Source organism: Pleurodeles waltl, chromosome 12 (genome assembly GCF_031143425.1).
Source record: "Pleurodeles waltl isolate 20211129_DDA chromosome 12, aPleWal1.hap1.20221129, whole genome shotgun sequence".
Lineage (NCBI taxonomy): Eukaryota > Metazoa > Chordata > Amphibia > Caudata > Salamandridae > Pleurodeles > Pleurodeles waltl.
Genome location: NC_090451.1, coordinates 535,331,400 through 535,353,929, shown reverse-complemented (window position 1 = coordinate 535,353,929; position 22,530 = coordinate 535,331,400). Strand labels below are relative to the sequence as shown.

General features: G+C 42.2%; 1 protein-coding gene across 2 annotated transcripts in view; it reads right to left on the bottom strand.

The window, feature by feature from the left end:
• Nucleotides 1-415: 415 nt before the first annotated feature.
• The window catches only part of LOC138268134 (fibulin-7-like), a 253,155-nt gene continuing 231,040 nt past the window's right edge, over nucleotides 416-22,530 (bottom strand). For both annotated transcript variants that reach the window (XM_069217545.1, XM_069217546.1), the window contains one exon: nucleotides 416-1,841. In XM_069217545.1, the coding sequence (XP_069073646.1) occupies nucleotides 1,481-1,841 (361 nt within the window). In that variant the 3' untranslated portion in view covers nucleotides 416-1,480. The remainder of the gene's footprint in view (nucleotides 1,842-22,530) is intronic.

Here is a 22,530-nt window from a genome sequence, read left to right as displayed (position 1 = left end):
CTTTTGTCCAATCATAGTCTCAATATCCAACAGACCACTGACTACAGCTCTGAATTGACCAGTCTCTCCTGCTGCTCGAGATATTTTAATGTCTTCTGGGTAGTATTATATGGTGATGGTGAGTGTGTATTATATCTGTGCGGGGTTTGATGTATATGTTTAATAATAATTTGTGTGACAGGTAATTCTTGTGAGATCTCGGAGGTAATCAGGCTGGTACTTCAAGGCCTGGTCAGGACAACCCAAAATAAAGTATTTTTTTTACGTTCAAAAGAAGCATCCACTGTCTGTTCCCCGCAATTCCAGGGCCCGCTGTTTACTACAACATATAGACACAGTCGACTGAAAGGGTGTGACATAGGTATACATACTTCATACATAGATTAATAAAGTAAGCAAGACCAACTATACATAGTATTCGTTATGTTCTTTATTTGAGACAGCCTGTTTCTTTCTTCTGGCTCATTGCTTCCCCAGATAATGTCAACTGCTTGACTGGAGACTTCAATAGTTTTTAAAATGGAACATATTACATTTCCTTAACACCCCTTGCGTTGGTGTACTGAGTGTACAATACTTGTTTCTTCTGTTGCGCTCATGGAGTACATATTGCAAAGGCTTAATAATAACCTATAGCTATAATGGAAGTAAGCAAATATCATAGTAAAATAAGTAAAATGCTTAAACTGTCTCCTATTTTGCTGCATTTTCAGAGTAAAAAAACGTGATTTTATACAGTTTAGCTTTTTGTTGCTAATGTGCATTTTCTTAAATGCTGTCACCAATTAAAAGTAATTGGCGTTTTCGTTTCTCTTTTTCTTTACTTCTTGTATTCTCTTCTGACAATTCTTTCTTTCCCTTGATATTTTCTCCCGTTGCTTTTCATTCTGTTGCCTTTCACTCTCTTTTCTTTCTTGCTTCCATTTTTCCACTTACCCTGTCTCTGGCGGTCTACACTCTTTTTATTCAGAATTTTCTCCGATTCTACGTTAGAAATTTTCACTACTGTTAGCTTCCATTATTACTGCTTACATTTCTGGTATATTACAGTCACATTCGTTTTTCTCTCCCTCATAATTGCCCATAACGCCTTTTGTATATATAGTGCTTTTGAAAGGGGCCACAATTTCATTATTATTTTTGTTCAGGAATCAACAGATCAGAACATACGCGTGCAGGAGCAGCAATAATATAAAACTGACCACATTGCCTTCTCTTATCAAGTGGGACATCCTTGCGAAGAGTGACAGGTTAGTCCGCTTTAACTACCTAGCCACTAGTATTCCTTCCTCTCTTCAAAGTTTCAACCAAACTGGCACTCCCACACTTTGATATAGTATTGTGGGTAACTAGGCTGTATTATAGATGAGTGCCTTATAGTGCAAAAGGCTGTCCACGCACATGTGATTCAGGTCTAGTTTTCAATTCATGTTCCACTAATCTTGCTCCAGTTGCCTCCGTGGTCTGTCCTGGTTGGCGTTTAGAAGTCATATTGGGAAACAAAGATAGTGACGTGGAAGATATGCCTTCCCAGAAGCGTCTTCCTAGACATTTCTATCATTTCTAGCTCCACCTCTATGGTGGCTGGGCCTGTCACTGGGCTGTTCAGTGTGAGTACACCTGTGTAGCGATCAGAGCGCTCAACGGCAAGAGCACTGTGGCCTGTTCCACCAACGATGGCGAAGCGGAGGCTGTCCCCCATAGTGTGGCTGGTGGACATTGTGAAGAGAACCTTTGGTACTGATCGGTTGGAGTGGAGAGGTAGATAGTGGTAAGAGATGGAATTGGCAGCAAGTCGGCAAGCTTTACTGTCCATTGGGCATGGGTTGCGCTCACACTGACTGTGAAAAGAAAAAGCCCAAAGTCAATTTAAAAACGAAAACAGAAACAAAAGATATAACACAACACATGTTACATATAGATATTGGTAGATGAAGACCACAAAAGCTTGTACTTTTGAGCAATGTTATTAGAATTACTAAAAACTGAAGTATCTTCGAATGAAAACATATATGTACTCTTGTCCACTCTTGATAGAATTTTCCTGCCCCTTCACCCACAATGTAAGTACGTGTACAGCGTTCCCTCCCCTGTAAGATTTACCCCAGCTCTAGTCTTTCTGCCCGTTTCTAGCAATAGGAAGCAGTGGCACTGCAATTCCACCTCAATCTTAACCAGTTTAGTCTGGTGTGACGCTGTGTTCACATTAAGCAGCCAGCATGGCAGTGATCTTCACAGTTTACCTATCATTCATACAATTTCCAAGAGTATATGCAATCACTGATACCCATTAAGAAAGGGTCCTCCTTTCACATGCTGCATATGTAAGTCGTGATCCTTCTCACAGTCGCAGGCTGCCTGAATTGCTGCAATTCCGTTTATGCAGGGCGCCATGAACAATCACTAAGTAACCAACAGAGAAGCAAGAAGCACAGAGAAAGTACAATTTTCAAACTACAAATGCACAGACCATATCACTCCACTCTGTTTAAGAGCAAAACCTAGTTCAAGGCACCACACTGACAACCAGAAGGCACTCCACTGATCCACAGCTACCTGACTAAAGTAATTAAACCAGAGGTCTTCAAACTTGGGGGCAGGCCCTCCTAGGGGGGCCTCAAATGATCTCAGGGGTGATGCTGCACCAGACTCTGGCTAAAAGAAGCATTACACAGATAAGAGGCCTTTGTTTTAAGCAGAAGCATGTTATTGCATTTTTTAAAAAGTAACCATACTTAAATGCAATGTTTAAATAGGTCTAGACATATTTAAACATTGCCATATTTATAAACTAATTGTGAAAAATTCTGAAGGGGGCCCCAGTGATTTTTATTTTTCAACCGGGGGGCGCAGTATTAAAAAGTTTGGCGAAAACTGCATTAAAACAATCCAACTGGATACCTAAGATCACTTTCTTGTTTTTTGTTCAGCCAGGAACAAAGGTATAGGGGAAAAAGTTACTATATGCACAAGGTTCTCCTCTGGAACCTCCTCCACAGTCTTCATGAGTCCTTGAGGAAGACTGCCTAAGAATCCATAAGAAGCTGACAATACACGTGTGCTTAACAGTATTTGGTCCCAGACTATCCACAAAGAACGGGGCTAACCTCAGGACCAAGGAACCAATGACTTCCTGCATTCCTATTTGCTCTTCTGATCTCCAGCCGACCGAATCTCTCTAAATTAGCCAAAAAGTTGCATGTACTCTATACAACAAACTTGGATAAAAATGCTATTTTTCCGCCTAGCATAGGCAATTATCAATAACGTTTCAGCAAGGAGTTTGCAGCTTCAATTTCAATGTCATGGTGGTTCTTTGTATGTATTTGGGGGCTATCATGTATTTACATCGGACTGGCCCTCTCTTCTAACCGCTTGGTAGGACAATATCAGAAGCCTGCTATAGAATACATTACCCTTTGAGCAACTCCACAGCGGAAATGGCCAGTTTCTTGGAAAGCTGTTCAGTATCCGTTCTTTAAACTTCACAACTAACGGTTCAATTTTCTCAACCTACTTATTTAAGCTCTCAGATCCTTTGGAGGTTTTGTCTTTTTAACCATCCAGTAATGTCCAGTGTAGTGAGGTCGGTACAGCCCTTACCAAGCATGATGTTTAAGATGCTGACTTAGGATACCCTTACATAAAATTATTATAAATGAAAATCATTTACATATATATCCTGAAAATCTAAGGACAATGGTTCAAGTGAAAATATATAGTGCCAAAAAGGGATGTGTCCTATTGTTTAGATAATCATTGAAAATAATATTTATTTTACTTTATTTTTTTATTTATGTAGAAGTGCATAGTTAATTAAAACGATTACACTCATGATTAAAACGCATATTAAAAACACATAGCTTACAATAATATTCAACGTATCCACACAAACATTGTAATAACTAAAGTGCTAATGTGCCTATATATTAAAATGCCTCAATACCTGTAATAAGCTACCAATTGGTCATTAAACAATAGCGTCTTCTTTTACTTGCGTACAGTTCTGTTTTTTCTTTTACTTCCTTCACTTAATTCGTTTGTAAGCCTAATATAATGGATCGAGAAAAGTACTAATGTGCTGAAATACCTAACACAGATAAAATTTACAGTGGGCAGACTTCTTCCTGACAACCTTCGTTTCAGTTTATGCATCAGTAGTGAAGAGAAACATGTATTATTTGATTGCTTAAAATCGTTACGGTTTATTATTCGATTACTTAAAATCGTTACGAAAAGACAATAGAACTTCTTATAAAATAACAGATACAAATTAGAGCGCTAGGGTGAATGCACAGTAAAAATACTCCAGTCTTCAATAATATTGGACCATAGCAATGAACAAAGGCCAGGAAGCAGTGGGCCAGTTTTTAAGACTCGGGATATTTATGCCGGACAAAGCCCACTCCACTCCTGCAAGTATCTCTCAGTTTGAGAGAAAAATCTTTGATTTGCCGAGTTAAGACAGCTTAAGACCCATGCCTGCAGGTTCTCGCCCCCACTTGTATCCACAGCGGGTGCAGCAATTTTCGGTGTGCAGTCCAGGTGGCTTTACCCAGGCAGAATATATGAATCACGGTTTCCGACACAAGCCTACATAGGCGGCAAGGCCTGTCCTTTTCAGGCCTAAGGCATAGGCTGTCATGCTTGTTAACCAGAGGGATCCCCAAACGATGGAGCATGTATTTCCTTTTCGTACTGTACTTTAGGACTTCATCCATAATAAAACTTGTGCACCTAGAACATGGGTACTCACAAACTTTTTCTCGGGGGCCAAAATTGCAGTATGGTTTGCGGCCGAGGGCCTCACTGAAGTGACAGCAGGGGTGGAGGGGGGGGGGGTGCGGGGCTTATAGGGAGCACAACCACCCCGCCCCCTTTTTCAAAACATTGCTAAACACACACAGCGCCATACACACACAGCGCCATCTGCTCTCACCCCTACCCCAGTAACACACACAGCGCCATCTGCACACAGCGCCATCTGCTCTCACCCCTACCCCAGTAACACACACAGCGCCATCTGCACACAGCACCATCTGCTCTCACCCCTACCCCAGTAACACACACAGCGCCATCTGCTCTCACCCCTATCCCAGTATCACACACACAGCGCACACACACACACAGCGCCATCTGCTCCCACCCCTACCCCAGTAACACACACACACAGCGCAATCTGCTCTCACCCCTACCCCAGTAACACACACACACAGCGCACACACACAGCACAATCTGCTCTCACCCCTAACCCAGTAACACACACACAGCGCACACACACAGCGCCATCTGCTCTCACCCCTACCCCAGTAACACACACACAGCGCACACACAGCGCAATCGGCTCTCACCCCTACCCCAGTAACACACACAGCGCACACACACAGCGCCATCTGCTCTCACCCCTACCCCAGTAACACACACAGCGCCATCTGCTCTCACCCCTACCCCAGTAACACACACACACAGCGCACACACACAGCGCAATCTGCTCTCACCCCTACCCCAGTAACACACACACTACATTAAAAACAAATAAATAAATAACCAAAGAGCCTTACCTGCCTCAATAAAGCACTGTAAAGATGCCACAAATGTAGAACGGCAGGCAGGCAGGCGGGCAGCAGACGTGGAGCCGGTGACAGGAAGCAGATGAAAAAGCCCCGTAAAAGTTAGCTGCAAGCGCTAACTTTTATGGGGCTTTGGCTTCCAGGATCATCACGGAAACACCATAAATAATGGCCGCCGTAGGTAAACATAGAGGAGGGCCGCGGGAGCATGCGCAGAGAAGCCACGATTGCGCATGCTCCAGCGGCCCTCTTCTATGTTTATATACTGCGCCCATTATTATATGGTGTTCCAGTACGTGTCTGCGGGCCGCCAAGGAAGGTGGTGGGGCCGCTGGCGGCCCACAGGCCGTACTTTGAGTAACGTCGACCTAGAACAAAGACACCAACTATATTTAAGAATATCACTAAAGAAAGGTAGGAGAGCTACCCCTCCCCATTCACTCCTAATCCATAAAACAATATCACAAAAATGGGGCGGGAATTTTCTTGTATCCACTTTTATCTTCCTTCTCATGTCTGCTTTCTACCTGGTATGCATACCCTTGCCAAGGGGGTCTCCCCTTTATTTATGGAAAAGCCTCACCCACTTTTTTGTGGCATGCTTTGTCATCGGCTAGTCTAACCCACCGGATTAAGATGATATCCTCCTGGTAGTCTCAACTGTAGTCCCTAGGGAGAACTAGCTCCTCATGGGACAGGGAGATCAGGGTAAACTGTCTTCTGATCAGCAGGGTACTAAGATGATGACAAACTTAGTTAAATCTACCTCAGCATCTATCCAAGAGTTATTCTTTACTAGGGATGACACTGGGTACTGTTCACATAAAATAAAACACCCTTCCTTTACAAAGGTGGTAGCGGTGATCCGTGGATCTATAATGAATCTATGCACCTTATATGATCTGCCAACATGTTTCGGTCACTAGTGAGGTAATCACCAGGAAGTAAATCTATTCTGATGCACCATTTTTCTTGCGTCGTCTATGCCCCACCTAACGACACCATAGGTGCGCCATTATTTACAATACGGCACACCATTGCACATGTTAGGCCAATAGTGTCAATGTCTGACTCTATTGTGGCGTTCTGCTGCACTAGTGTCAAATATTTTGACGCTAGTGCAGCAAAGTGCAAGGAGGCCCATTGATTAAAATGAGTACATCACTTTAAGGCCTGCTTTGAGCAGGTGTAAGAAAATGACACCAAAAATGGCGCAGTGAAATCTTGTAGATTTCACTGCGCCATTTGTACAGGCCTCCTAACACTGGAATGACCCCGTTGCATACATTATGCCTGATGCAGGCATAATGCGGCACAAGGGGTCGTAAAGTGGCGCAATGCATGCATTGCCCACTTTGTAAATATGCCGCTGTGAAAATTGCCTCCTTGAGCCACTTTAGCGTAAAACAAATTACGCTGGTGTGGCGCAAGGAGGCACTAGGGCCTTGTAAATCTGGCCCAATGTTTATTTGCAGGACACATCCAAACCCGGTGCTGTCTATTACAAAATATTGTTCCTCAACATCCTACGTTAGTCAGCACTCCACTGCATATGCTCTCAGTGCTTAAGCATTATAAAATGCCGTACTGCCTGCCGGAGTGCCACACATATGCACATATACATTCAAAAACTTGCAGTGTCAGTCCTGTACTCACACTCTTAATCCTGATGGAACCTCCTGTTCCGATCATCACAGACTCCCGCCATATTCTGAATTTTTAGTAAAGAAAGACCTGAATGCCTGAAGGAGTACCACACACTTGCACACACACCTTCAAAAAGTCGTTGTACCAGTCTTGTGATCAAGCAGTACAGTTTCCTTTATATATATATATATATATATATATATATATATATATATATATATATATATATATATATATATATATATATATAAAGCACGACATGCTGATGCGGCTGTACTGCCAGAACGTCACAGACATTTTAGAATGCTTGAGCACTGAGAGCATATGCATTGGAGTCCTGACTATAGCGAGACCACCCTTTGCAAGGGTATACATACCAGGAAGAAAGCCGACATGAAAAGGAAGATAAGAGTGGATAAAAGAAAATTCCTGCCCCATTTTTTGTGATATTACCAACTATACTCAAATCAACGTGTTAACAATTTGAACCAAATACACACACACACATATATATATATATACACACAAAACCACAGAAATATAGAAATTCAGCAGTGATAGTTACCGCAGCTAACTATAAATTACATTTGAGGTGTCATCATTGATGTCACTGACCATGTCATGAGTGATGTACTATGTGAGGTCAAAACAGTGCTCTGTGGGATCATAAGGTTTAGTTAGCTCAGGTAACTATAACTGCTTAATTTCTATGATATTGTGTGTGTAAAATCTGAACCTAACTATAACGTCTTAGTAACTAACCTTTTCAGAGTGAATTGCTAAGGTTTTTTCAATTCTATTTCCTAACTATAACGCCCCTGTAAACTTTCATTATTTTCAGTGAGTTTCTAGTTTTTTTTTATACAAACAAACATATATTTATGAAACACCCCTAACTATAACATTAACTTACGTGATTTTAATCTAGAAATGTTTTAGGTAAAAAAGATATATAAAAAATATTAAATTACATTATTTTAAAAACAAAAAATGTTTTTTTTCCATTTTTTTAATTTATTTATTTGTGTATCCACTGCGAGCCCAACCCCTGCAAACTTCCTGTTTCAGGGGAGTCACAGATTCAGCATGATTTCTAACATCACTTAAAACATAAATGGGTGCTAAAAAAACTGATGTCTAAGGTAAGTGATCTAGTTAAAAAAAACATATTCCAATAAGTAATTGTAGCTTACAAGGTTGTTTTCATATATATTCCAGATTTGTGGTGATGTTACAGAATTACCGGGATGGATCCGCAAATCCCATGTGACAGAGCAACAAATACATTTGATTGGTTGGAACACCTGCCAACCTCTTCTATAGGAAGTTCCTTCAAATTTCTTCTTCTTTGGGTGTGTCTCCGTAGTCTTCACACTTTGCAGCACAGATGGAACTTGTTTCCAAAAAGGCATCAGGAGGAGAAAGGGAGCTGGAGGAAGAGCAGCAGGAACAAGAGGAAGAAGAACTACGGAAAAAGAAGGAATCTGTTGCTTGGAACGTTTTCTCCATACTATCAAGATAAACAAAAGGAAAAATGTATGTGGTTAAATGCAGCCTTTGCAATAAACAACTCTCCAGAGGGACAAACAAAAAGTACTTGCATGGCACAAGCAGCATGTGAAACATCGGCAGACCATCTACCGCCCTCAAGTGGCAACTGTGAAAATCCAGAGGGATGAAGCAGAGGCATCCTCATCAACTGCTGCAGCGCCACTTGCTCCAGGAGACCTGGTTCCTGCAGCACAACTGCAAACATTCCTTCAGTAGTACCCTAGATGCTCAAGATTGCATCCTATTTCAGTGTGCAATAAAATAGTTTCCATTGTTGAACAGTCCATGCCACATTTGTGCCGGCTGTGATGAACCACAAATGTAATTTTTTTGTTTTTTACACAAGTTCTGTGTGTTTTTCCAATTTATTTTTTATAGATAAAAAACACCAAAAAAGAAAACTAGTTCCAAAAACTCAAAAAATTTATCTTTTTATAACTGCCTATTTCAGTTTAAAGAAGGAAAATCTACATATTTGTTTGTCAATATATGAAATAACCGTTGGGTGGGTGTGTGAATGGGTGTTTGAAGTGCTGTGTGGGTCTGTGAGTGGGTGTGTTAGTGATTTCGTGGGTCCATGAGTGGCTGTGAGTAAATGTGTGGCTGTGTAAGTGGGTGCTTGAGTGGGTGGCTATGTGGGTCTGTGAGTGGGTGTGTGAATGGACATGTTAGTGTTGAGTGGCTGTACAGGTTTGTGAGTGTGTGGTAGTGGTTTTGTGGGTCTGTAAGTAGGTGTGTGAGTGACAGGGTGTGTAAACGTGTGTGTGACTGGCTGTGTAAGTTGTGTGTGAGTGTGTGAGTGTCTGAGTGGGTGTGTGAGTCCGTATGTGAATGACTGTGTGGGTCTGTGAGTGGTTTCGTGGGTGTGAGTGGGTGCATGGGTATGTGAGAGAGAATGTGAGTGGTTGTGTGAGTGGTTATGTGAGTGTGCGTGAATGGGAGTGAGAGTGGGTGTGAGTGTGTGTGAATGGGTGTGTGAGTGGCTGTTTGGGTCTTTGAGGGGGTGTAGTAGTGGTTTTGTGGGTGTGCGAGTGGATGTGTAAGTGTGTGAATGGGTGTGTGAGTGGCTGTGTGGGTCTGTGAGTTGGTGTAGTGGTTGAGTGGAGGTGAGTGTATGAAAGGGTGTGTGAGTGGCTGTGTGGGTCTGTGAGTGGGTGTTGTAGTGATTTTGTGGGTCTGGGAGTGGGTGTGTGAGTGGGTGGCTGTGTGGATCTGGGAGTTGGGGTTATAGTGGTTTTGTGGATGGGTGTGGGAGTGTGTGACCAGGTGTGGGTGTGTGGGTGTGGGTGTGTGGGTCTGTGAGTGGGTGTGGTAGAGGTTTTGAAGGTCTGTGAGTGGATGTGTGAGTGGCTGTGAGGGTCTGTCAGGAGGTGGGGTAGTGGTTTTGTGGGTGTGGAAGTGGGTATGTGATTGTGTGAATGGGTGTGTGAGTGTGCCAATGGGAGTGTGAGTGGGTATGTGAATAGGTGTGTGCAAGTGTGTGAATCTGTGTGTAAGTGGCTGTGTGACTGTGATTGTGAGTGTCTGTATGGGTGTAGGAGTCTGTGAGTAGGTGTGTCCATATGTAAATAGGTGTGTGTGTGTGTCACTGTATGGGAGTGTGCATCCGCTGTGTGGGTGACTGTACAGGTGTGTTAGTGAGGATGTAAATGTCTGTGTGGATATTTAGGTGGGTGTGTGAGTGGCTGTGTGGGCCTGTGAGTGGGTGTCTGAATGACTAGTGTCAGTAGCTGTGTGAGTGACTGTATGGTTTTAGTAGGGGGGTGTAAATGTACGTGTGGGTATGTAAGTGGGTCTGTGAGTGTGTGAGTAGGTGTTTGAGTGGGTGTGTGGGTATCTAAGTAGGTAAATAAGTGGTTTTGTGGTTCTGTGAGTAGCTGCATGAGTGACTGAGTGTGTGAGTGGCTTTGTGGGTGTGTGAGTGGATTTGTGTGTCTGTAAGTGGGTGTGTGAGTGACTATATCTGTGAGTGGCTGTATAGGTCTGTCTGTGAGTGTATGTGAGTGGGTTTGTGGATGTGTGAGTGGCTGTTTGGGCCTGAGTATGTGAATGGGTGTGAGAGTGGGTGTGTGAGTGTGTGACTTGGTGTGTGAGTGGCTGTGTGGGTCTGAGAGGAGGTTCAGTAGTGGTTTTGTGGATGTGTGAGTGGATGTGTAATTGTGTGAATGGGTATGTGACAGGCTGTGTCAGTGTGTGTGTGACTGTGAATGGGTGTGTGAGTGTGGATGGGTGTGGGAGTGGGTGTGTGTGTGAATGAGCGTGAGTGGCTGTGTGGGTCTGTGAGTAGGTGTTGTACTGGTTTTGCATGTCTGTGAGTGGCTCTATGGGTGTGTGAGTGATTGTGTGGGTGTGTGAGTGGCCCTGTGTGGATTTGTCGGTCTGTAAGTGGGTGTGTGAGTGACAGTATGGGTGTATAAGTGGGTGTGTGAGTGGCTGTGGAGATGTGTAAGTGGGTGTATGATTGGCTGTATGGGTATGTGAGTGGTTGTGTGAAAGTGTGAGCGGCTGTGTGTGTGCATGGGTGTGAGAGTGGGTATGTGAATGGGTGAGTGAGTGGCTGTGTGGGTCTGTGAGGAGGTTCTGTAGTGCTTTTTGGGGTGGGTTAGTGGATGTGTAATTGTGCAAATGGCTGCGTGATTGAGATTGTGAGTGTCTGTATGGGTGTAGGAGTCTGTGCGTAGGTGTGTGCATATGTAAATGGGTGTGTGTGTCACTGTATGGGAGTGTGAGTAGGTGTGTGAGTGCATCCGCTGTGTGAGTGACTGTACAGGTGTTATAAATGATGTAAATGTCTGTGTGGATGTTTAAGTGGGTCTGTGAGTGGCTGTGTGGGTGCCTGTATGGTTTTGGTAGGGGGATGTAAATGTATGTGTGGGTATATAAGTGGGTCTCTGAGTGTGTGAGTAAGTGTTTGAGTGGGTGTGTGGGTATCTGAGTAGGTATGTAAGTGGTTTTGTGGGTCTGTGAGTAGCTGCTTGAGTGACTAAGTTTGTGAGTGGGTGTATGGGTGTGCGAGTGAATTTGTGTGTCTAACTGTGTGTGTGTGAGTGACTATATCTGTGAGTGGTTGTATAGGTCTGCATGTGAGTGGGTTTGTGGATGTGTGAGTGGCTGTGTGAGTGTTTGTGTGGGTCTGAGTATGTGAATGGGTGAGAGAGTGGGTGAGAGAGTGGGTGAGTGTGTGGCTTGGTGTGCGAGTGCTTATGTGGGTCTGTGAGGAAGTTCAGGAGTGGCTTGTGGATGTGTGAGTGGATGTGTAATTGTGTGAATGGGTATGTGACTGGCTGTGTCAGTGGGTGTGTCTGTGGATGGGTGTGTGTGCGAATGAGTGTGAGTGGCTGTGTGGGTCTGTGAGTAGGTGTTGTACTGGTTTTGCGGGTCTGTGAGTGGCTCTATGGGTGTGTGAGTGATTGTGTGGGCGTGTGAGTGGCCGTGTGTGGATTTGTGGGTCTGTAAGTGGGTGTGTGAGTGACAGTATGCGTATATAAGTGTGTGTGTGTGTGAGTGGCTGTGTGGGTATGTGAGTGGTTGTGTGAGAGTGTGAGTGGCTGTGTGTGAATGGGTGTGAGAGTGGGTGTGTGAATGGGTGAGTGAGTTGCTGTGTGGGTCTGTGAGGAGGTTCAGTAGTGCTTTTTAGGGTGGGTTAGTGGATGTGTAAGTGTGCAAATGGGTGCGTGACTGGCTGTGTGAGTGTGTGAATCAAAGTGTGAGTGAGTGTGCAAGTGTGTAAATGGGTGTTTAAGTTGGTGTGTGAGTAGCTGTGTGTCTATGATTGTGCAAGTGTGTCTTTAAATGACTGTGTCACTGTCTGAGAAGTGACTGTATAGTTTTATGAGTGGCTTTATGGGACTGTAAGTAGGCGTCTGACTGCATAAGTGGCTATTTGTTTTTTTAATTGTAGTCTGGAACACCCTTACAATGTAATCTAATGCAACAGCACTGGGAGAACTGATTGGCAACCCACATTACTCCAATAGGTAGTAGCATTCATCTTTATAAAAAAGAAGGAAAACAAATATGAATTAGTATTACAATTTATAAAATTAGAAATTAAACTTACAGATTTTTAACAATGCATACATTTATAATAGCAATAAATCACTGCACATTTCCTATGATCTAATGCTATGTTATAATAAAAATCAACATTTAATTTCTCTCTTTTTATTGTTGTCAGATTTTATATTTATACATCATAAATTATGTAGTGTACAAGGAGTCATCCTTGAACATAGGGGGAAAACAATCATGTAGACTGCATTAAAAAAACAACTGCACAGAATGTTATTGCAATTAAGCAACACAGCGCATTGCATTCACCACGATCTTTTTATCTATACTTGCAGTACTAATCCAAAGAAACATATGCTGAAAATGAGAACTTCATCATTAGAGGTCCTACAGAAGCACTACTAGATATAGAAGGCACACCAGCATAGGTGGATCCTTATAAAGACACCATTCTTGGAAGGCTGCATGATGTCGTAAATCCTGATAATGCATCTACAATAACTAGACTATTCAACTTTTGCAACTGTCACCGTCCTTAGAACTTTGGTTCCAAAAACAAAGCATAGAAATTTGATAACCTCCAAGGAAATATTTGCCTGAATTTAAGGTTCCTATCATTACATTCTGTCCATCCACTTCCACTTTTTAGATAGATAGTGTAATGACCAGATGTAAAGCTAACTCCTTCTTGAAAAATGATAGCGATAGTAGTGTATGTTTCACCAAAAATAGATATTTGTCCTGCTTTAAAGTTAGTAATCTCAGTATCTAATTTACTTCCATCTGCTCTGCATCGTTGTAGCATTAAAATAGCATACATGCAGTTCTTGCTACAAGTAAAGTCAACAGAGAGCTGTTCCACAATTTGGGCATTCATTATTTTGTGTATCTTTTCTCAGTAACCACTCAAAAGTCATACTTTTGGAATATGGCAATGTTAGATAAATAAAACACTTGAATTCTATTTGTGTAGTTTGTGTTTGAGCAATATTTACATTCATGCTGCTATGAGTAACTAAGCCCACATAACCTGTTCTCATGGATCTCCTCTTCTTCTAAAACACCAAGGCCCATATTTAAACTTTTTTAGCGCCACATTTGCATTATTTTTTATGCAAAAGCGGCACAAACTTACAAAATACAATTGTATCATTGTTGAAACATGCACACTCCTCCAATGTGGGCATTGAGCACACAATGGGCCTGATTACAACTTTGGAGGACGGTGTTAATCTGTCCCAAATGTGACGGATATACCACCTACTGTATTACGAGTCCATTATATCCTATTGAACTCGTAATACGGTGGGCAGGATATCCGTCAGATTTGAGACAGATTAACACCGTCCTCCAAAGTTGTAATCAGGCCCAATATGTTTACCATTTTGTATAATACTGAACATTAGCTTTGCTGCAGTCTTCGTTGATGGATAATGGTTTTTAAGAAGATGACATTAAAGAACACACTTCCCCTCTTTTGAAAGAACACCTACTCTACTATCTTTCAAAATATTACCATATTAAATAGCAAATGCTTGTCACATATTCCTGATAAATTCTTTGTATTGGAAATTTAACCAAATGTTCACATTTCCAATGCTTCCCAAAGAATCCCTAGTGTCATCATGTAGCAATGTTTTGTACATAGGCTGATCCTTCACAGAAGTTGAGGCAGATCTCTTCAAAGAATCAAATGTTTTCCTCCAATTAGGACATTATAATCCATTTGCATAACCTGTTGCATTCTCAAATGCACAAAGTCAAGCATTAAGTTTAAAACCATGCTCACCTCATCAATAAAAGTTTCAACTTTTTTTTTAACCCGCTTGATACTTCATGACAAGCTTTACTAGATAACTTTTGGCATTACAGTTTGTTGTCATGTTCTACAGGCAGCATTAAAATTTGATGCAAAGTAAAACCTTTGATACTGTGAGCAGCTCATCCAGTAGGTGCTGTAACCACACAGGGTAAACTGCACTCTGCAGTAAGAACTTGAATGTGATACAGACTTCGAGCTGTAGATTCCTTACCTTAGAAATATCCCAGGCGTCAGACTGAATCTAGAAGATTTTTCGTAGGCATCACCCCTGCGTGCCTCTTACCTTAGAAATATCCCAGGCGTCAGACTGGATCTAGAAGATTTTTCGTAGGCATCACCCCTGCGTGCCGGTAGGTGGTGTCGTTCGGCCCGCTTACGTCTTGTGCGTTGTCTGCACTGGAAGTGATATCCGTGGCACCTATATAGGTGCCACCCAGGAGCACTGATGCTAGCCAGTGCAGATCTGGGAAGAGCTACGCCTTCAGTTCACTTTTTGAATCAGCCTTGTTGGCGTTTGTCAAAAAGTTTTTAAGCTTTTCGTCCTGGTGTGGCAGGATGTCATCAAAGAGGGCCAGCTTCAAACTATGCAGGGCTTGTTATCAACCAGTGTTGGTTACTGACCCACATCTTGTTTACTTGTGGTGCCTCAAGCGTGACCCAAAGTCGTACTCCGATTGCCACACCTTGAATCCCAAGGCTTTGAGGGAGTGCTGCCTCAAGCTGATGGTGGCCCGTCGTGTCGAAGTTCAATTGTGTTTTGACTTCTCCACATCCATTACCTACCGAGATGCATGAGCGTCAGCATTCTAGGCTTCATTCTGTGGTTGAGCCTGCACCTGGGCTGACTCTGCGCTTCCCTGAGTTTCCAGGAGCGACCCCTGCCCAAGTGAAAAAGTTTGAGGATGCCATGTGCCTTGTATTTGGGTGAGCCGACCCTTCCATCATACCTTTAGGGCCCCGTGGGGTCAGCAAGGGCCCCTTCTGGTTCAATGCCATCAACTCTGACACCAGTGGGGACCCAAGGATTCATTCCTGGATTTGGACGAATGCTGGTCGTACCATCTTCACTCTCCCCAGTGCCAGTCCTCATGCCGATGCTCCTGGCACGGACAGCACCTTCCCCATTTTGATCCTCAGCTTTGATAGAAAGCCAGAGGGGTGTTGCTTGATGCCGTATCCAGCGCCTCCGGGAGCCCTGCCTGAGCCTTATTCCTGTGTGCTAGGACTCGCAGAGGAATGGGAGGGGTCACTGGACCCCAAGGAAGTCCAGCCTTATGAACATGATATGGACTGGTGTGAGAAACTGGGGGAAGCAAGCAGCCTGGACACTTCCCCAGATGTTGTCATGGTTTCTCCCTCTACTACAGCTATAAAGCAGGGAGCGTATTTAGCAATGGAGCTGCGGAGGTCCTCGACCTTCAGTTGCCCTCGGTAGCGTTCAAGACCAATGTCTTGACAGCGATGCTTCAGCCAGGAGTCCTCCCATCTGAACTGCTCATCCCATCCAATGAAGCCCTTACAGAGGTACTTTTGGTTACCTGGTCCAAGCCCAACACAGGGGCTCCTGTGAGTAGGACAACCACCCGTCACCACCGCCGAATACCAGGGAACCCAAGTTTCCATACTAAACATCCAACCTCTCAGACTTTAGTGTTCCAGGCTTCCACTTCCCATGTTTACCCTGTTGTGTTCCCTTCTGCCCCACCAGATAGGTAATCCAAAAGGCTGGAGACACTTCGGAAGATGTTTTCTTCTGCTAGCCTGGCACTCCGGTATGTGAACACTGCATGTCTTTTGGGCCGCTGCTCCCACGCCCTGTAGGATGGAGTTGTGCAACTTTTGCTTTCGGGACCAGAGGAGGCTTGGACTGTACTTTCCCAATATGTAGCAGACAGGAAAGATGCAGCAAATTCATAATTTGCTGTGGACTCAACCCAGCAAAGCGATATTATCAAAGGTGGCTCTTAGGCACCATGCATGGCTTCACACAACTGGCTTTAAGGGGATGTCCTTCTATGGCTCTCAACTCTTCGGAGACAAAGCGGACTCAATGCTCAAATGTTTTAAGGACAGTTGGGCTATGGCCCGGTGCTTGGGCTCATATTCAGGCCCACGCCACCCCTAGTCTACTTTTCACTCCTTTTCGTGGCTACGAAAGGGGCTACCACCTGCACCAATACCTACCCAACCACTGTTCTGCGCATACTCTACAGCCTCTGCTTGGTCGAGGAATCCACAGGCCTCGTGGAACAAGCAGCTAGAGGTCATGTCAGTCCACTGCCCCAACCACCCCCTGTAGCTGCAGCCTACAAACCCTCCCTGTCTGCCCTTATATCATCACAGGTGTCCAGTTGGCAGCAGGATTTGCCATCACCTGCCCCACTGGCAGTCCATCACATTGGACTGGTGGGTTTTACAGATCGTCAGAAGGGGCTATTCCCTCCCCTTCATGACCAACCCTCACCCCTCTTCCCATGCTACCATCTCAAGACAGGATGACGGAGGATCATCTTTCATTCCTCTGCAAGGAAATTGAGGCTCTCTTGATCAAGTGAGCTATAGAGAGGGTCCCTACACTAGAAATAAGTTGTGGTTGATATTTCTGCTACTTTCTGGTGCCGAAGAAGTCGAGCTAAAAAGAGAAGCTAAAAAGAGTTTTGCTGTACAGGAAAGGGCCATATCCAGATGGCCCATGCTCTGCATTAACATCTGCTTCACATTTGCTGAAAAGTAATCCCCAAGGGCTTGCATGGTCATTCCAGCAGAGCCAAAGCCACGACCACTGCATTAGCATGTGGAGTTCCAGTCCTGGATATCTGCCAAGCAGCAACGCGGGTTTCCCTACATGCGTTTATCAAACATTACTGCCGGGAAAGTGAGGTCCATAGTGATGGGCACTTTACCTCTTTGGTCCTGCTAGACTTCCTCATCTGAAATTAGTCCACAGACCTACGTCCAGGGATGGTATTGCTTTGGTATCTATTCTAAGGTAAGGAATCTGCAGCCAGATGTCTCCATCAGATGAACAAGTTACTTACCTTTGGTAACGCCTTATCTGGTAGATACTATAACTAGCTGTAGATTCCTTACCAACCCACCTATTCTCTAGGTTTCTAGGGACAGGGCTGTATCCCTTTCAGGGCCCTACTTATCCACACCAGTGGTCAGTGTTTTTTGCACCCAGGGGTACTGCTCAAGAAAAATCTTCCGGAACCAGTCTGATGCCTGGGATAATTCTAAGGTAAGGAATCTGCAGCTATAGTCTCTACCAGACAAGACGTTACAGATGGTAAGTAACTTGTTCATCAAGAAACTTTTACCAGTGCCAGCTTAAACACTGATGTACAACAGTATAGGTTTTAAAGTTAAGCATTCACACACTTTTGTGTCATGAAGCAATCATGCTCAGCTTTATCTTTCACTGCCATGTATATTTCCATTTGCTCGTCATTTATCTGTGTAACTAAATCTTCCCAATCAATTGTTTCCTGTCTTGCTTGCTCCATTGTAGTCTCCACCTCATTCATTACAATAGCAGCCTCATGTTCAACTATTGGCTTTCCGAGTGGGTCCTGAGTTTGAAGAGCTAAACTTTGGCTAATTTGTGAACCGCCACCTCAGCAACAATTGTAGCTTCCTGTTCAGTTTCATCATTCAACATTTTTAAGTTATTTGCAAATACTGAGCACCTAATGCCATCCTTTGCAGCATTGAAAGAGTCTACAGAGTAGTCAAACTCTCCTAGTAATTCTGTTTCTGCAATAGCTGCAAAAATGCCAAATAGAAAAATGATCTTTTCTCAGCAGTCTTGCAATCAGTATTCTATGGTTAATTAGACTTTTGTTATATTGCACCAAACACCCATTGCAACCAACTACTGCAAATTTACCTTCAGCTAAATTTTCTGTCTCATTGTTTCTATGTGTGCTTTACTGGTGTACTTCATATAGACAGACATTTTTAAGTGATGTACACTCCTATTTGGATAGTAAGTTTCCAACAAGTTTGTTTTTACAATATCTGTACTGTATGGCTTAAATACAGCAAGATATTGAATTTCTGGAAAATACTTAAAAAATCTGTTTCGAGTTGATGCCAGGCTTAGACTCACCCAAACAATTTCTTTAGACTTAAAAACTAAACTAGCAGAACACAACCGATCACAGCATTCATAAGATCCAATTACCCTGTGTGAAAGCAGCTTCAAACTGAAGCTGTACAATTTCTTTGTTAGAGAGTTTTCAGAAGAGATCTCTTCCCATTCATCCTTTATCTCCGCCTTCTCAGATTTTGTTAGGTATGAAGTAAAATAACAAGCAACAGCTATAGATTTGTCTGCTATAAACTGAATAGCCATATTGGCATTCCACATTTTCAAAATGACAGAATTGTAGTCCTTTATTTCAAAGCCTCTGTTCTCCTGAGGTTTTAGGTGTGTTTTGGTGATTTATGAGTAAGTGCGTGCCTTACTGCAGTCATAAAACTGTTCACTCTACCTTCTGAAATAAAAGCTCTTGGAAATCCAAAACGATATTTTGTGTAGAATCTTCCTCTTGCACTGTATTTCCACTGACAGTACTTCCTTTTCTATGTGATTGGAAACGCAGTCCTTGCAGCTTTAGGCTATTTTCCTCAGTGTCTTTTGGAATGCTACATGTAATATACTGGCCTCTGAAAGAAAGTGCAGACTCATCTGTGTCTGTTCCGAAATTAGGTGCATCTTTTACCCACAACAGCATTTGAATATGAGGAGCACATTTTGCTTGGTACTCTTTTCTCCAAAAGAAATCAATAATTTCTCCAATAGATGGATTTGTTTTGATATTGCTGAGGAAGGACAGCATAGATAGAAGTATATGGTTAAAGTACCTGCAAACATTTGCAGGATACAAAGAGCAAATTTTTCCTGGTGCTTCAATTCGATACCTTTAATGTTAGAGTGTGCTTCTCTCAAAAACTCATGTAAATCATCCCATGCATACTCTGCACAACTCAGTGTTGCAAACCAAGTTGGTCCACCTAAATTTCGCAACATACACTTGAGCTCACCATGACAAGGATACCAGTACTCATTGGTCTCACATTGGCGTGCCATCAAACTGTACTCGAGATTGTCATCTTTTCCAAACAAAATTTCAGCAAAGTCTTTTGCAGACATATTTTGTATCTTAACTCCTGCCTTAAAAATATGGTTATCAGCATATGACTGTCCACACAAATCACTTTCAAACAAGAGATTAAATACATTTGGAATACTGTGTTGAAATCTAGGGACCTCTGAATATAATCTTTGTTGACCTACACTGAGCCTACTCCACTTGGAAATAGTTGAGGAAAATGTCAAACCTCTAAACCTTTCTCCCGCACACTCATTGGAGCTCCTTTATCTTGTTTCATCTAACACAGTTCAATGGCATCCCTTATAACTTATTTTGAATGAAGTGGATGGATAATGTAGTGCTCATATATTTATTCAGATTTACTTCTATCCACTTTTTCAAACTGTCCACTTTAAGGCAACATTTCTTCCTCCAAGCAAGTTCCATGTTCGATAACATCTACCTCTTTATAATACACATTATTTTCTTTAAGATATAATGTAGCTTTCTTCATCTTATTTACATCCACTAGTTCCTGCCAGATGTTTTTGTTTTTTGTGGGCACACCATTCACTAGAACAAGTGGTTCTTCTAGATCTCTCTACATCCACAGTTTTAATATTGCATTTAACATCTAAAGGTAAATACACAACTCTAAGCTTATTGGGTGGTAGTTTCCCAGTTGTTGGCTCCATACAAACTATTGTTTGAAAAGGGTGTATAGATTGTATTGTTTCATAAACATTCAGATGTTGAAGGTCCTCTGGAATTTCAACCACCTCTAACTTATTGTGTATTGCTCTGGCAGGCATTTTGTTATCCTCAAATTTGTCATAGCAATATTTGAACATGATGTGGCATGTTGACAAATCATAACGTTCCTTCACAAATAAATAAGCTGCAAATTCTAACCACTATTCTCTGTTTTCTTCTTCAGTTTTTAAGCACACATCAACATTTCAAATTTGCTCTCTGTAGAGGGTTCGCCAACAAGAAATACAGACATAGTTTGGTTTCTCTGTAGAAGCTGCATTAAATGTTACTAATGCATCTAATAATATATATAATATCTCTGTTTTGTTCCTATACACCTAAGTATACCAACTCCTTATATTCGCCAGACTCCACTTTAGGACCAAAGAAACGTAATGAACATGTTCACTAATATTTTCAGCCTGTGATACTGTACCATACAGAAGTGCTTTGATAATTTTCCCTAAACACAATGCAGGAATTTGTACAAAGTAAAGTCTCCTACGCAGCAAGTAAGTATTTAGTTGCTGCATGGCGTATACGTAATTTTTATATAAATAATGTTCTTAACTGATTTTAAGCTTGTGTAACCAGGGATTTTATTCATTTTACTTATTTATTCATCTTTGCTCTCTGGTTTATGGTAGATCTGTATTGTTTTTTCCTCATGATGATAATTTATCTTTGTATTGTATTGCTTTGATGGTCTGCTGGCCGAATAAAGCTTATTATATATTATTATTATTAAAGTCTTCTAACTAAATTTCATATTTTTGGATGAAGAACTGCCAACATTCGAAAATGATGAAATGTACTTTTCGACACTTACCTGGATAAACACACCAATGAATGTTTTAGTAAATTAGAATATTTCCTCACTTTGCATGGTTCTAATATTTGTAGCATTCCAATTTTCCACTTCCCACTTCTAAAAAGTTCTTAATGTATGGATTCATTCTTGGTGAATACTACAAATACTACTGCACTTCCATGTATGCAGAGGGGCATGTCCATGCCTTCCTTGTACCTCCATAGCTATGCCCATCTCCTCTTGTATTGCTCCATGTTTCGTACTAAATTCTGCATACCCTACTTCTAAATAGTCTCAGTCATATTTCTATAAATTGTTGCTGCCTCCATGTCAAATTAGGTTTTGCCTAATAACATTTTTCACTTCCAAATTGACTTACTCCTTCTCCGTTGTAAGTCCATTGTAAACCTCGCTTTTTATTTGAAACCTTTTCCACATTTTCCATTTTCCAATATACTATTTTAACAAACTTCTTAGTTCTCTTACCAGCAGCTTTTTGTTCCAGTACATTCTCTATATCATGTCCTTTTTTATTCTCACTTTTTAGCAGATAGTACTTTTTCTTCTGTTTGTTTCTCCTTTCTTTGTTTCTCTGCATTGTAAATGCTTCTCTTTAAAAACAAATAGATATCTGAGAAGCAAATAAAGAATGCATTTAACTTTACATTACATACTATTAGATTTCCTGCTGTAAGCAAATGAGTAGCTACATAAGTGATTATGGCAGCGTGTAAGAGGCTGTGTAAGTGGGTATGGGTGTATGAATGCATACATGAGTGGCTGTATGAGTGGGTGACTGGATGTCTGAGTGGTTGAGTGCATATGTGAGTGAGTGTATCAGTGCCTCTATGAGTGCGTCAATGGATGTGTAAGTAGCTGTGGGTGTGCGACTGGATGTATTAGTGAATGTATGGGTAGGTAAATGGGTATGTAAGGTGGCTGTGTGGATTTGTAACTGACCGTTAGTAGATGTTTGGGTGTGTAGCTGTACACGTGGCTCTGTTAGTGATGGATACATAAGTGCTGTGCAGGTGTGTGAGTGGATGTATAAATGCCTCTGTCTGACTGGGTATGTGAGTTGCTGTTTATGTGGGTGACTGGGTGTACAGCTGTGTAAGTGCCTGTGTAACTAACTCTGTGTATGTTGAGTACATAACTGAGTTTGCAGGAATTTGGAGTACGTGTGGTAGTTCAATTATGGGGTTGTAAACGACTATGTCAGTGGATGTGTAGCTGAGTAAATAGAGGTATAAATGTTTTTATGGG